Here is a 16,632-nt window from a genome sequence, read left to right on the forward strand (position 1 = left end):
CCAGTGGTCAGGTCATGTTGGGGGTATAGTGTCCTATGTCTGTATATAGTGTAATAGAATTGTATTATGATCATGTCCAGTGATCAGGTCATGTTGGGGGTGTAGTGTCCTATGTCTGTATACAGTGTAATAGAATTGTATTATGATCATGTCCAGTGATCAGGTCATGTTGGGGGTGTAGTGTCCTATGTCTGTATAGAGTGTAATAGAATTGTATTATGATCATGTCCAGTGGTCAGGTTATGTTGGGGGTATAGTGTCCTATGTCTGTATATAGTGTAATATAATTGTATTATGATCATGTCCAGTGGTCAGGTCATGTTGAGGTGTAGTGTCCTATGTCTGTATAGAGTGTAATAGAATTGTATTATGATCATGTCCAGGGGTCAGGTCATGTTGGGGGTGTAGTGTCCTATGTCTGTATAGAGAGTAATAGAATTGTATTATGATCATGTCCAGTGGTCAGGTCATGTTGGGGTGTAGTGTCCTATGTCTGTATAGAGTGTAATAGAATTGTATTATGATCATGCCCAGTGGTCAGGTCATGTTGGAGGTGTAGTGTCCTATGTCTGTATAGAGTGTAATAGAATTGTATTATGATCATGGCCAGTGGTCAGGTCATGTTGGAGGTGTAGTGTCCTATGTCTGTATAGAGTGTAATAGAATTGTATTATGATCATGTCCAGTGGTCAGGTCATGTTGGGGGTGTAGTGTCCTATGTCTGTATACCGTGTAATAGAATTGTATTATGATCATGTCCAGTGGTCAGGTCATGTTGGAGGTGTAGTGTCCTATGTCTGTATATAGTGTAATAGAATTGTATTATGATCATGTCCAGTGGTCAGGTCATGTTGGAGGTGTAGTGTCCTATGTCTGTATACCGTGTAATAGAATTGTATTATGATCATGTCCAGTGGTCAGGTCATGTTGGAGGTGTAGTGTCCTATGTCTGTATATAGTGTAATAGAATTGTATTATGATCATGTCCAGTGGTCAGGTCATGTTGGGGTGTAGTGTCCTATGTCTGTATATAGTGTAATAGAATTGTATTATGATCATGTCCAGTGGTCAGGTCATGTTGGACGTGTAGTGTCCTATGTCTGTATATAGTGTAATAGAATTGTATTATGATCATGTCCAGTGGTCAGGTCATGTTGGAGGTGTAGTGTCCTATGTCTGTATATAGTGTAATAGAATTGTATTATGATCATGTCCAGTGGTCAGGTCATGTTGGAGGTGTAGTGTCCTATGTCTGTATACAGTGTAATAGAATTGTATTATGATCATGTCCAGTGGTCAGGTCATGTTGGAGGTGTAGTGTCCTATGTCTGTATATAGTGTAATAGAATTGTATTATGATCATGTCCAGTGGTCAGGTCATGTTGGAGGTGTAGTGTCCTATGTCTGTATACCGTGTAATAGAATTGTATTATGATCATGTCCAGTGGTCAGGTCATGTTGGAGGTGTAGTGTCCTATGTCTGTATATAGTGTAATAGAATTGTATTATGATCATGTCCAGTGGTCAGGTCATGTTGGGGGTGTAGTGTCCTATGTCTGTATATAGTGTAATAGAATTGTATTATGATCATGTCCAGTGGTCAGGTCATGTTGGAGGTGTAGTGTCCTATGTCTGTATATAGTGTAATAGAATTGTATTATGATCATGTCCAGTGGTCAGGTCATGTTGGAGGTGTAGTGTCCTATGTCTGTATATAGTGTAATAGAATTGTATTATGATCATGTCCAGTGGTCAGGTCATGTTGGAGGTGTAGTGTCCTATGTCTGTATAGAGTGTAATAGAATTGTATTATGATCATGTCCAGTGGTCAGGTCATGTTGGAGGTGTAGTGTCCTATGTCTGTATAGAGTGTAATAGAATTGTATTATGATCATGTCCAGTGGTCAGGTCATGTTGGGGGTGTAGTGTCCTATGTCTGTATACCGTGTAATAGAATTGTATTATGATCATGTCCAGTGGTCAGGTCATGTTGGAGGTGTAGTGTCCTATGTCTGTATATAGTGTAATAGAATTGTATTATGATCATGTCCAGTGGTCAGGTCATGTTGGAGGTGTAGTGTCCTATGTCTGTATACCGTGTAATAGAATTGTATTATGATCATGTCCAGTGGTCAGGTCATGTTGGAGGTGTAGTGTCCTATGTCTGTATATAGTGTAATAGAATTGTATTATGATCATGTCCAGTGGTCAGGTCATGTTGGGGGTGTAGTGTCCTATGTCTGTATATAGTGTAATAGAATTGTATTATGATCATGTCCAGTGGTCAGGTCATGTTGGACGTGTAGTGTCCTATGTCTGTATATAGTGTAATAGAATTGTATTATGATCATGTCCAGTGGTCAGGTCATGTTGGAGGTGTAGTGTCCTATGTCTGTATATAGTGTAATAGAATTGTATTATGATCATGTCCAGTGGTCAGGTCATGTTGGAGGTGTAGTGTCCTATGTCTGTATACAGTGTAATAGAATTGTATTATAATCATGTCCAGTGGTCAGGTCATGTTGGAGGTGTAGTGTCCTATGTCTGTATATAGTGTAATAGAATTGTATTATGATCATGTCCAGTGGTCAGGTCATGTTGGAGGTGTAGTGTCCTATGTCTGTATACCGTGTAATAGAATTGTATTATGATCATGTCCAGTGGTCAGGTCATGTTGGAGGTGTAGTGTCCTATGTCTGTATATAGTGTAATAGAATTGTATTATGATCATGTCCAGTGGTCAGGTCATGTTGGGGGTGTAGTGTCCTATGTCTGTATATAGTGTAATAGAATTGTATTATGATCATGTCCAGTGGTCAGGTCATGTTGGAGGTGTAGTGTCCTATGTCTGTATAGAGTGTAATAGAATTGTATTATGATCATGTCCAGTGGTCAGGTCATGTTGGAGGTGTAGTGTCCTATGTCTGTATAGAGTGTAATAGAATTGTATTATGATCATGTCCAGTGGTCAGGTCATGTTGGGGGTGTAGTGTCCTATGTCTGTATACAGTGTAATAGAATTGTATTATGATCATGTCAAGTGGTCAGGTCATGTTGGGGGTGTAGTGTCCTATGTCTGTATACAGTGTAATAGAATTGTATTATGATCATGTCCAGGGGTCAGGTCATGTTGGGGGTGTAGTGTCCTATGTCTATATAGAGTGTAATAGAATTGTATTATGATCATGTCCAGTGGTCAGGTCATGTTGAGGTGTAGTGTCCTATGTCTGTATAGAGTGTAATAGAATTGTATTATGATCATGTCCAGTGGTCAGGTCATGTTGGGGGTATAGTGTCCTATGTCTGTATATAGTGTAATATAATTGTATTATGATCATGTCCAGTGGTCAGGTCATGTTGGGGGTGTAGTGTCCTATGTCTGTATAGAGTGTAATAGAATTGTATTATGATCATGTCCAGGGGTCAGGTCATGTTGGGGGTGTAGTGTCCTATGTCTGTATAGAGTGTAATAGAATTGTATTATGATCATGTCCAGTGGTCAGGTCATGTTGGGGTGTAGTGTCCTATGTCTGTATAGAGTGTAATAGAATTGTATTATGATCATGCCCAGTGGTCAGGTCATGTTGGAGGTGTAGTGTCCTATGTCTGTATAGAGTGTAATAGAATTGTATTATGATCATGTCCAGTGGTCAGGTCATGTTGGGGGTGTAGTGTCCTATGTCTGTATAGAGTGTAATAGAATTGTATTATGATCATGTCCAGTGGTCAGGTCATGTTGGGGGTGTAGTGTCCTATGTCTGTATACCGTGTAATAGAATTGTATTATGATCATGTCCAGTGGTCAGGTCATGTTGGAGGTGTAGTGTCCTATGTCTGTATATAGTGTAATAGAATTGTATTATGATCATGTCCAGTGGTCAGGTCATGTTGGAGGTGTAGTGTCCTATGTCTGTATACCGTGTAATAGAATTGTATTATGATCATGTCCAGTGGTCAGGTCATGTTGGAGGTGTAGTGTCCTATGTCTGTATATAGTGTAATAGAATTGTATTATGATCATGTCCAGTGGTCAGGTCATGTTGGGGGTGTAGTGTCCTATGTCTGTATATAGTGTAATAGAATTGTATTATGATCATGTCCAGTGGTCAGGTCATGTTGGAGGTGTAGTGTCCTATGTCTGTATATAGTGTAATAGAATTGTATTATGATCATGTCCAGTGGTCAGGTCATGTTGGAGGTGTAGTGTGCTATGTCTGTATATAGTGTAATAGAATTGTATTATGATCATGTCCAGTGGTCAGGTCATGTTGGAGGTGTAGTGTCCTATGTCTGTATATAGTGTAATATAATTGTATTATGATCATGTCCAGTGGTCAGGTCATGTTGGAGGTGTAGTGTCCTATGTCTGTATACAGTGTAATAGAATTGTATTATGATCATGTCCAGTGGTCAGGTCATGTTGGGGGGTGTAGTGTCCTATGTCTGTATAGAGTGTAATAGAATTGTATTATGATCATGTCCAGTGGTCAGGTCATGTTGGAGGTGTAGTGTCCTATGTCTGTATACAGTGTAATAGAATTGTATTATGATCATGTCCAGTGGTCAGGTCATGTTGGAGGTGTAGTGTCCTATGTCTGTATAGAGTGTAATAGAATTGTATTATGATCATGTCCAGTGGTCAGGTCATGTTGGGGGTGTAGTGTCCTATGTCTGTATAGAGTGTAATAGAATTGTATTATGATCATGTCCAGTGGCCAGGTCATGTTGGGGGTGTAGTGTCCTATGTCTGTATAGAGTGTAATAGAATTGTATTATGATCATGTCCAGTGGCCAGGTCATGTTGGGGGTGTAGTGTCCTATGTCTGTATAGAGTGTAATAGAATTGTATTATGATCATGTCCAGTGGTCAGTTCATGTTGGGGGGTGTAGTGTCCTATGTCTGTATAGAGTGTAATAGAATTGTATTATGATCATGTCCAGTGGTCAGGTCATGTTGGGGGTGTAGTGTCCTATGTCTGTATAGAGTGTAATAGAATTGTATTATGATCATGTCCAGTGGCCAGGTCATGTTGGGGGTGTAGTGTCCTATGTCTGTATAGAGTGTAATAGAATTGTATTATGATCATGTCCAGTGGTCAGTTCATGTTGGGGGGTGTAGTGTCCTATGTCTGTATACAGTGTAATAGAATTGTATTATGATCATGTCCAGTGGTCAGGTCATGTTGGGGGGTGTAGTGTCCTATGTCTGTATAGAGTGTAATAGAATTGTATTATGATCATGTCCAGTGGTCAGGTCATGTTGGGGGTGTAGTGTCCTATGTCTGTATACAGTGTAATAGAATTGTATTATGATCATGTCCAGTGGTCAGGTCATGTTGGAGGTGTAGTGTCCTATGTCTGTATATAGTGTAATAGAATTGTATTATGATCATGGCCACTGGTCTGTAATACTCACGTCTTTGTAACTTGGCGATTGTCACATCCAGTCCAAAGCTGATCGTTGCCATTGTGATTCCCAACAAGAAGAGGAAGATCCAGTCCTCTCCGAAATGCATGAGTGTATATCGCAACATCCGTCCCACAGCTGTGATACATAAATTGTATTATGTATTGTGATCCAGAGCATCTGTACACCATAAAATAATACTGAGTATACACTGATAATGATCACACTGTATAATAATACTGAGTATACACTGATAGTGATCACACTGTATAATAATACTGAATATACACTGGTAATGATCACACTGTATAATAATACTGAGTATACACTGATAATGATCACTGTATAATAATACTGAGTATACACTGATAATGATCACTGTATAATAATACTGAGTATACACTGATAATGATCACTGTATAATAATACTGAGTATACACTGATAATGATCACTGTATAATAATACTGAGTATACACTGATAATGATCACTGTATAATAATACTGAGTATACACTGATAATGATCACACTGTATAATAATACTGAGTATACACTGATAATGATCACACTGTATAATAATACTGAGTATACACTGGTAATGATCACACTGTATAATAATACTGAGTATACACTGATAATGATCACTGTATAATAATACTGAGTATACACTGATAATGATCACTGTATAATAATACAGAGTATACACTGATAATGATCATACTGCACTGTATAATAATACTGAGTATACACTGATAATGATCACACTGTATAATAATACTGAGTATACACTGATAATGATCACACTGTATAATAATACTGAGTATACACTGATAATGTTCACTGTATAATAATACAGAGTATACACTGATAATGATCATACTGCACTGTATAATAATACTGAGTATACACTGATAATGATCACACTGTATAATAATACTGAGTATACACTGATAATGATCACACTGTATAATAATACTGAGTATACACTGATAATGATCACACTGTATAATAATACTGAGTATACACTGATAATGATCACACTGTATAATAATACTGAGTATACATTGATAATGGTCAGACTGCTCTGTATAATAATACTGAGTATACATTGATAATGGTCAGACTGCTCTGTATAATAATACTGAGTATACATTGATAATGATCACACTGTATAATAATACTGAGTATACATTGATAATGGTCAGACTGCTCTGTATAATAATACTGAGTATACACTGATAATGATCACACTGTATAATAATACTGAGTATACACTGATAATGATCACACTGTATAATAATACTGAGTATACACTGATAATGATCACACTGTATAATAATACTGAGTATACACTGATAATGATCACACTGTATAATAATACTGAGTATACACTGATAATGATCACACTGTATAATAATACTGAGTATACACTGATAATGATCACACTGTATAATAATACTGAGTATACACTGATAATGATCACACTGTATAATAATACTGAGTATACACTGATAATGATCACACTGTATAATAATACTGAGTATACATTGATCATGGTCACACTGTATAATAATACTGAGTATACACTGATAGTGATCACACTGTATAATAATACTGAGTATACATTGATCATGGTCACACTGTATAATAATACTGAGTATACATTGATCATGGTCACACTGTATAATAATACTGAGTATACACTGATAGTGATCACACTGTATAATAATACTGAGTATACATTGATCATGGTCACACTGTATAATAATACTGAGTATACATTGATCATGGTCACACTGTATAATAATACTGAGTATACACTGATAGTGATCACACTGTATAATAATACTGAGTATACACTGATAATGATCACACTGTATAATAATACTGAGTATACATTGATCATGGTCACACTGTATAATAATACTGAGTATACACTGATAATGATCACACTGTATAATAATACTGAGTATACACTGATAATGATCACACTGTATAATAATACTGAGTATACATTGATCATGGTCACACTGTATAATAATACTGAGTATACATTGATCATGGTCACACTGTATAATAATACTGAGTATACACTGATAGTGATCACACTGTATAATAATACTGAGTATACATTGATCATGGTCACACTGTATAATAATACTGAGTATACATTGATCATGGTCACACTGTATAATAATACTGAGTATACACTGATAGTGATCACACTGTATAATAATACTGAGTATACATTGATCATGGTCACACTGTATAATAATACTGAGTATACACTGATAGTGATCACACTGTATAATAATACTGAGTATACACTGATAATGATCACACTGTATAATAATACTGAGTATACATTGATCATGGTCACACTGTATAATAATACTGAGTATACACTGATAATGATCACACTGTATAATAATACTGAGTATACACTGATAATGATCACACTGTATAATAATACTGAGTATACATTGATCATGGTCACACTGTATAATAATACTGAGTATACATTGATCATGGTCACACTGTATAATAATACTGAGTATACACTGATAGTGATCACACTGTATAATAATACTGAGTATACATTGATCATGGTCACACTGTATAATAATACTGAGTATACATTGATCATGGTCACACTGTATAATAATACTGAGTATACACTGATAGTGATCACACTGTATAATAATATTGAGTATACATTGATCATGGTCACACTGTATAATAATACTGAGTATACATTGATCATGGTCACACTGTATAATAATACTGAGTATACACTGATAGTGATCACACTGTATAATAATACTGAGTATACACTGATAATGATCACACTGTATAATAATACTGAGTATACATTGATCATGGTCACACTGTATAATAATACTGAGTATACACTGATAATGATCACACTGTATAATAATACTGAGTATACACTGATAATGATCACACTGTATAATAATACTGAGTATACATTGATCATGGTCACACTGTATAATAATACTGAGTATACACTGATAATGATCACACTGTATAATAATACTGAGTATACACTGATAATGATCACACTGTATAATAATACTGAGTATACACTGATAATGATCACACTGTATAATACTGAGTATACACTGATAATGGTCACACTGTATAATAATACTGAGTATACACTGATAATGATCACACTGTATAATAATACTGAGTATACACTGATAATGGTCACACTGTATAATAATACTGAGTATACACTGATAATGGTCACACTGTATAATAATACTGAGTATACACTGATAATGATCACACTGTATAATAATACTGAGTATACACTGATAATGGTCACACTGTATAATAATACTGAGTATACACTGATAATGATCACACTGTATAATAATACTGAGTATACACTGATAGTGATCACACTGTATAATAATACTGAGTATACACTGATAATGATCACACTGTATAATAATACTGAGTATACACTGATAATGATCACACTGTATAATAATACTGAGTATACACTGATAATGATCACACTGTATAATAATACTGAGTATACACTGATAATGATCACACTGATCTGTATAATGATACTGAGTATACACTGATAATGATCACACTGTATAATAACACTGAGTATACACTGATAATGATCACACTGTATAATAATACTGAGTATACACTGATAATGATCACACTGTATAATAATACTGAGTATACACTGATAATGATCACACTGTATAATAATACTGAGTATACACTGATAATGATCACACTGATCTGTATAATGATACTGAGTATACACTGATAATGATCACACTGTATAATAATACTGAGTATACACTGATAATGATCACACTGTATAATAATACTGAGTATACACTGATAATGATCACACTGTATAATAATACTGAGTATACACTGATAATGATCACACTGATCTGTATAATGATACTGAGTATACACTGATAATGATCACACTGTATAATAATACTGAGTATACACTGATAATGATCACACTGTATAATAATACTGAGTATACACTGATAATGATCACACTGTATAATAATACTGAGTATACACTGATAATGATCACACTGATCTGTATAATGATACTGAGTATACACTGATAATGATCACACTGTATAATAATACTGAGTATACACTGATAGTGATCACACTGTATAATAATACTGAGTATACACTGATAATGATCACACTGTATAATAATACTGAGTATACACTGATAATGATCACACTGATCTGTATAATGATACTGAGTATACACTGATAATGATCACACTGTATAATAATACTGAGTATACATTGATCATGGTCACACTGTATAATAATACTGAGTATACATTGATCATGGTCACACTGTATAATAATACTGAGTATACACTGATCATGGTCACACAGGCTACTCCGTCTGATCCCATCCCACAGAAGAGCTACTGTAGAAAAAGTTCTTTATAAGTTACTGCTGGGTATGATAGGAAGGTGACAGAACACGCAGAGCATCGCAGCTTGCTGCGTGTGGGGCTGTGTAGCCGCAGACCGGTCAGAGAGCCCATGCTGACCCCTGTCCACCTCCTAAAGCGCCTGCATTGGTCACGTGAGCACCAGGACTGGACCTTGGAGTAGTGGAAGAAGGTGGCCAGGTCTGAAGAATCACGTTTTCTTTTATATCATTAGGACGGTCAGGTGCGTGTGCATCGCTTACCTGGGGAAGAGACGCACCAGAATGCAATGTGACGCTCTGGGCAATGTTCTGCTGGGAAGCCTTGGGTCCTGGCATTCATGTGGATGTTACTATGACACCTACCACCTACCTAAACATTGTTACAGACCACGTACACCCCTTCATGGTAACAGTTATCCCTGATGACAGTGACCTCTTTCAGCAGGATAATGCGCTCTGCCACACTGCAGGAATTGTTCAGGAATGGTTTGAGGAACATGACAAAGAGATAAAGGTGTTGACTTGGCCTCCAAATTACCCAGATCTCAGTCTGATCGAGCATCTGTGGGATGTGCTGGAAAACAAATCTGATCCATGGAGGCCCCACCTCACAACTTACAGGACTTAAAGGATCTGCTGCTAACGTCTTGGTGATAGATACCACAGGACACTTTCAGAGGTCTTGTAGAGTCCATGCCTCGACAGGTCAGAGCTGTTTTGACGGCGCAAGGTGATAATATTAGGCAAGTGGATTTAATGTTGGGGCTGATCAGTAATATATATACATATATATATATACGAGAGATGCTCACTGACCCCCGTGTTTTGGTTTTGGATCTGGATTACCGTCGACACACAAAGCAGATTGTCTTCCTCTCCATCTATGCATATTGGCAATGCAGCCATCATCTTTGGGTGTATATTACACTTATACTTAAATATCTAAAGAAATGGACAAAGCCAGTTTAGGGTCACTCTGTCTATGACACCCTACCCGTAAGGAGAAATTGCCCAAACAGCAGCCTTTCAAGACGGTACGTGATATGGAAATGCCCCAAGTCCCTTTCCTCTTTGGGGGTAGATTGCACCCTACACTTAAATAGAAAGTTTTAAAGATGTAGTTCATTTTTCTAAACATAATTTTCTCCACATTTTTGGGAAGTAACCTTCTACGGCGATCACTGACTAAGTTCCCGGCTGTGCTAAACACTCGTTCAGAGTACACACTGGAGGAAGGGCAGCTTAAGTATTGCAAAGCAAGTTTGTACATGGGTTTCCAAATTTCCTGCTTTTCTTCCCAGTAAGGAAATGGACTGTCTGACATTTACCTCTTGAAAATAATCCTCCACCATCCTTTGCATGTTAATACTCGGATTGGATGGAGTTATGGGCAAGGTCACACATTTTTTTGAAAAATCCTTCAAACCAGCCCAGATGTTAAACTATTCTGGTCTGCCCTTTGTGTCTTCCCTGCTTCTTTTTTGAAAATTTTATTTTTTACGAGCAGCAGCTACTTGAGAAACTGAAGGAGGACACGTCGTCAAGCAAAGGCCCAGTTCAGTGGACAACTTGCTGAGCAATAGCTCCTTGCAAAAGTTCTCATCTCGTTCATTTTGAAGCAAAGACTCAATGTAGGTCTTAAACCTTGGATCAAGCACAGTGGCCAAAACGTAGTGATCCGAGTTCAAGATCTTAATAACTCGAGGATCATTGTGAAGCGAATTAAGTACTTGATCGACAAGGCCAACATACTTTGCGGAATTGCTTGCTTTCAGCTCCTCCTTCATTTTCTCAAGCTGCTTTTCCAATAGTCTAATTAAAGGAATGACTTGGCTCAAACTAGCAGAATCTGCACTCACTTCACACGTCACAACTTCAAATGGTTTCAGCACCTTGCACAGGACTGAAAGGATTCCCCACTGTGCAAGAGTGAAATACATCCCCCTCCTTTCCCAATGTCATGGCTTGTGCTATACGCTTGGATGGCTTTGCGCTGTTCCTCCATCCTCTGAAGCATATACAGCGTGGAATGCCACCTAGTTACCACCTCTTGTTAAGTTGGTGGCAGGGCAAGTTAAACTGCTCTTGGAGCTGCTGCAATCTCCTACATGCTGGGGCAGAATGCCGGAAATGCCCTGAAATTTTACGGGCCACCAAAAGCATCTCCTGCACCTCACGGTTATTTCGTAGGAAGCTCTGCACCATCAAGTTGATGGTGTGAGCAAAACAGGGAATGTGCTGGAAATCACCCAGCTGTAATGCTCGCACTATATTGTTGGCGTTATCAGAAATGACATACCCTGGGGAGAGTCCAAGTGGTATAAGCCATGTATCAATCACATATCTTAGTTTGCGTAACAAATTGTCAGCTGTATGCCTGTTAGTGAAGCCGGTGATACAAAGAGTGGCCTGCCTGTGACAAATGTTATGTAGTGGTGTACATGCTGCTGCTGTTCCTGCTGGTGAAGGTGAATGACCAACCCAGTGGGCTGTCACAGTCATATAGTCTTTGGTTTGCCCACTTCCACTTGTCCACATATCTGTGGTTAAGTGGACAGTGGGCAGAATGGCATTTTTCATCTCAATCTCTACATTTGTACACACTTTTTGGTATAGCTGTGGAATAGCTTTACGGGAAAAATGGTGTCGCAATGGAATTCTGTAACACGGACACAAAACCTCAATTAACTGTGAAAAATCAGCTGCGTTTATTGTGGATATTGGACGTAGATCTAACTAGTGATGAGCGGGCTCGGATTTCGCTAATCCGAGCCCACCCGAACAGTGCGGATCCGACGGGATCCAAGCACTGTTCGGGTACTTCCGCCCGCAAAAAAAATCCCAAACGAGGCTATGACATCCAAGTCTCGCGTTGGATCTCGCGAGACTCGGATGTCATAAATTCACCGCTCGCGGCCGCCATCTTCATTCTGGCTGCGAAAACTCATGAGGGAGGTTGTAGTTAGGGAGCTCCTGTCCTGCTTTTGTTTTCAGTGGTTTCCTTTGAGATCCTGTGCTGAGTCCAGTGGTGCTGCCTGTGTCCTGTGCTCTGTTCTGCTAAGGGCATTGTTATTTGAAAATTATTAAAAAGTTATAAAAAAATAAAAAATAAATTATAAAAAACTTATACAAAAATAATTTTTAAAAAATATAAAAAAATTAAAAAAAAAGTCTCTAAAAATTTCTACTGAAATATATATATAGTTTATATAAACTACGTTCACTGTTGCTGCTGTACCAAAAAATATGTACTGCTATTTCAAGGTCAAACTATGTTTATTGTTGCTGCTGTACCCAAAAATAGGTACTGCTATTTCAAGGTCAAACTACGTTCACTGTTGCTGCTGTACCAAAAAATAGGTACTGCTATTTCAAGGTCAAACTACGTTCACTGTTGCTGCTGTACCAAAAAATAGGTACTGCTGTATAACTCCAGTCCAGTGGTACTCTCCTGTGCCGCAGATAATTTGTAAAGGCTTTGCCGAGTGTGTGTGGTTTAGGGGTACGCTCTCTTGTGCTGCATATAATGGAGTACCAAAATTTGGAGGATAAAGTAGGGAAAGATCAAGAACCACTTCCTCCTAATGCTGAAGCTGCTGCCACTAGTCATGACATAGACGATGAAATGCCATCAACGTCGTTTGCCAAGGGAGATGCCCAATCTCCTAGTACAGGGCATGTAAAATCCAAAAAGCCAAAGTTCACTAAAATTAGCAATAAAAGAAAATTGAAATCATCTGAGGAGAAACGTAAACTTGCCAATATGCCATTTACGACACGGAGTGGCAAGGAACGGCTTAGGCCCTGGCCCGTGTTCATGACTAGTGGTTCAGCTTCACCCAAGGATCTAAGCCCTCCTCCTCCCCACCCTCTAAAAATATTAAGAGACTTAAGCTGTCATCAACAACACAGCAAACAACTCTGCCTTCTAAAGAGATGGCATCACAAATCCCCAAGGCGAGTCCAAGGGTGTTGGTGGTTGCGAAGCTTGACCTTCCCATCACTGTACGGGAAGAGGTGGCTCCTTCCACCATTTGCAGCACGCCCTCTGCATATGCTGGAAGGATCACCCACAGTCCAGTTACAGATTTGGCTAATGAAGGTGTCAATGTTGTACACCGGGAGGAGGATATTGATGTAGCTGGTGCTGAGGAGGAACTTGACGAGGAGGATGCTGATGTGGTTATCTTAAATGAGGCACCAGGGGGGGAAACAGTTGTTGTCCATGGGATGAAAAAGCCCATCGTTATGCCTGGTCAGAAGACCAAAAAATCCACCTCTTCGGTCTGGAGTTATTTTTATCCCAATCCGGACAACAAATGTATGGCCATATGTACCTTATGTAAAGCTCAAATAAGCAGAGGTAAGGATCTTGGCCACATAGGGACATCCTCCCTTATACGTCACCTGAAGAACCTTCATAATTCAGTGTTTAGTTCAGGACCTGTGGCTAGAACCATCAGCAGTCCAGGGACACCTAAATCCCTTGGTCCTGTTGTATACACACCACCAACACCCTCCTCGTCAACTTCCTCCACGATCTCCATCAGAGATAGTCCTGCAGGCCATGTCACCGGCATGACTGAGTCCTCTTCAATCCGGGATTCTTCCAGGGAATCCTGCAGCGGTACGCCTACTACTGCCGCTGCTGCTGTTGCTGCTGGTAGTCGGTCATCTTCCCAGAGGGGAAGTCGTAAGAACGCTACGTCTTTCACCAAACAGTTGACCGTCCAACAGTCGTTTGCTATGAGCACGAAGTACGACAGTAGTCATCCTATGGCAAAGCAGATAACTGCGGCCGTAACAGCTATGTTGGTGTTAGACGTGCGTCCGGTGTCCGCCATCTGTGCAGTGTAATTTAGGCGGTTGATGGAGGTATTGTGTCCCCGGTACCAAATCCCGTAGAGATTCCACTTCACTAGGCAGTCCAGAAATATTAGTATCAGATATTAAACTACGTTCACTGTTCCTGCAGTGCACAAATATTAGTATCAGATATTAAACTACGTTCACTGTTCCTACAGTGCAGAAATATTAGTATCAGATATTAAACTACGTTCACTGTTCCTGCTACATCATAAAAGCATGAACCTGCCCTGCCATCAACTAAAACAAGAAGTAGTGACGCGCTTGAACTCCACCCTCTATATGCTGCAGAGGATGGAGGAGCAGCAAAAGGCCATTCCAGCCTACACAGCCACCTACGACATAGGCAAAGGAGTGGGGATGCGCCTGAGTCAAGCGCACTGGAGAATGATTTCCGTGTTGTGCAAGGTTCACACTGGTACACACCGAAGGGGGCGAGGAATCAGAGGATGAGGATGAGGACGACATCTTGCCTCAGTAGAGCCAGTTTAGTTTGTACAGGGAGAGATGAATTGCTTTTTTGGTGTGGGGGCCCAAACAAACCAATCATTTCAGCCACAGTTGTTTGGTAGGCCCTGTCGCTGAAATGATTGGTTTGTTAAAGTGCGCATGTCCTATTTCAACAACATCAGGGTGAGTGGGAGGGCCCAAGGACAATTCCATCTTGCACCTCTAGCAAACTCTTGCAAACTGCCATCCTGCCTGCCACTGCAGTGCCACTCCTAGATGGGCCACGTGTTTGTGCCGCCCACTTGTGTCGCTTAGCTTAGACATCCAGCTACCTCGGTGCAACCTTTTGGACTAAAAACAATATTGTGAGGTGTGAGGTGTTCAGAATAGACTGGAAATTAGTGGAAATGAATGTTATTGAGGTTAATAATAGTGTAGGAGTGAAAAAAAAACCAAAATATGGATTTTAGCACTTTTTATGCTTTTTTAAAAAAAAATCAGAACCCAAAAACCAAAATCAGAACCAAAACTTTTCGTGGGGTGTTTTGGCAAAACAAATCAGAACCCAAAACCTCAAGCTAATCAGAACCCAAAACACCAAAAGTGGCCGGTGCACACCCCTAGATCTAACACTAACATGGCAGCCATGGCGTCTGTGATTCGCTTGGCGACTGGGTGACTGCTGTCATATTTGCTTCCCCTCGCAAATGATTGTTTCACAGTTATTTGTTGAAATGTAGGACTGCTCATTTTCTTGGCCTTCCTCTGGGATGACGATTCACCCCCAGCAGCAGCAGCAGTGGGACTAATGCTTTCTTCAGGGGAATCAGTTATAGTGCAGGAGTCATCCAGCCTTAAGTGGGATGCAGGCAGGGCCGGATTAACCCGAGGTCTAACTGGGCTATAGCCCAGGGGCCTCGGGCATCCAGGGGGCCCTTCAAACTCCTCAGCAGCATTATTGATCGGTCGGGGGCGGGGGCGCCCCCGGCCCGATCGATGCTGCTGAGTACTGTCAGTGCAGTCCTCCGTCCCGGCGCGCTGTAGTCTGCTTACTGAGGATATCTCGCGAGAGTTCATGAACTCTCGCGAGATCTCCTCAGTAAGGAGCTTACAGCGCGCCGGGACGGAGGACTGCACTGACAGGTAAGTGCTTGGGGGGGTCCTCGCGCGGGGGGGTCCTCGCGGGGGGTGGGGGGCGGCGGACGGCTCACATTGGGGGCCTCGCGGGGAATGGAGGGCCCCTTAGCCCAGGGGCCTCCATTCCCTTAATCCGGCCCTGGATGCAGGGCTAACTCCGAGCGCAACTGAGGATATTGATGAGGATGGTGTGGTGGGTGTATTTTGTAGCCGTCGGTATGTCGGTGAGCGGAGGGTCTTAGCTGATGAGGGAGTGCTTGTAATTTTTTAGGAAGAACTTTCAGCTTTTCCCAACA

At 39.9% G+C, this 16,632-nt stretch overlaps 1 protein-coding gene across 1 annotated transcript in view; it reads right to left on the reverse strand.

Moving 5' to 3' along the window:
* Positions 1–16,632, reverse strand: part of LOC142150969 (chloride channel protein ClC-Kb-like) — a 77,349-nt gene that overhangs the window by 35,344 nt on the left and 25,373 nt on the right. The window contains exon 2 of the mRNA XM_075206179.1: positions 5,417–5,545. Coding sequence (XP_075062280.1) covers positions 5,417–5,545 — 129 coding nt within the window. The remainder of the gene's footprint in view (positions 1–5,416; positions 5,546–16,632) is intronic.

This window comes from Mixophyes fleayi, chromosome 4 (assembly GCF_038048845.1).
Source record: "Mixophyes fleayi isolate aMixFle1 chromosome 4, aMixFle1.hap1, whole genome shotgun sequence".
NCBI lineage: Eukaryota > Metazoa > Chordata > Amphibia > Anura > Limnodynastidae > Mixophyes > Mixophyes fleayi.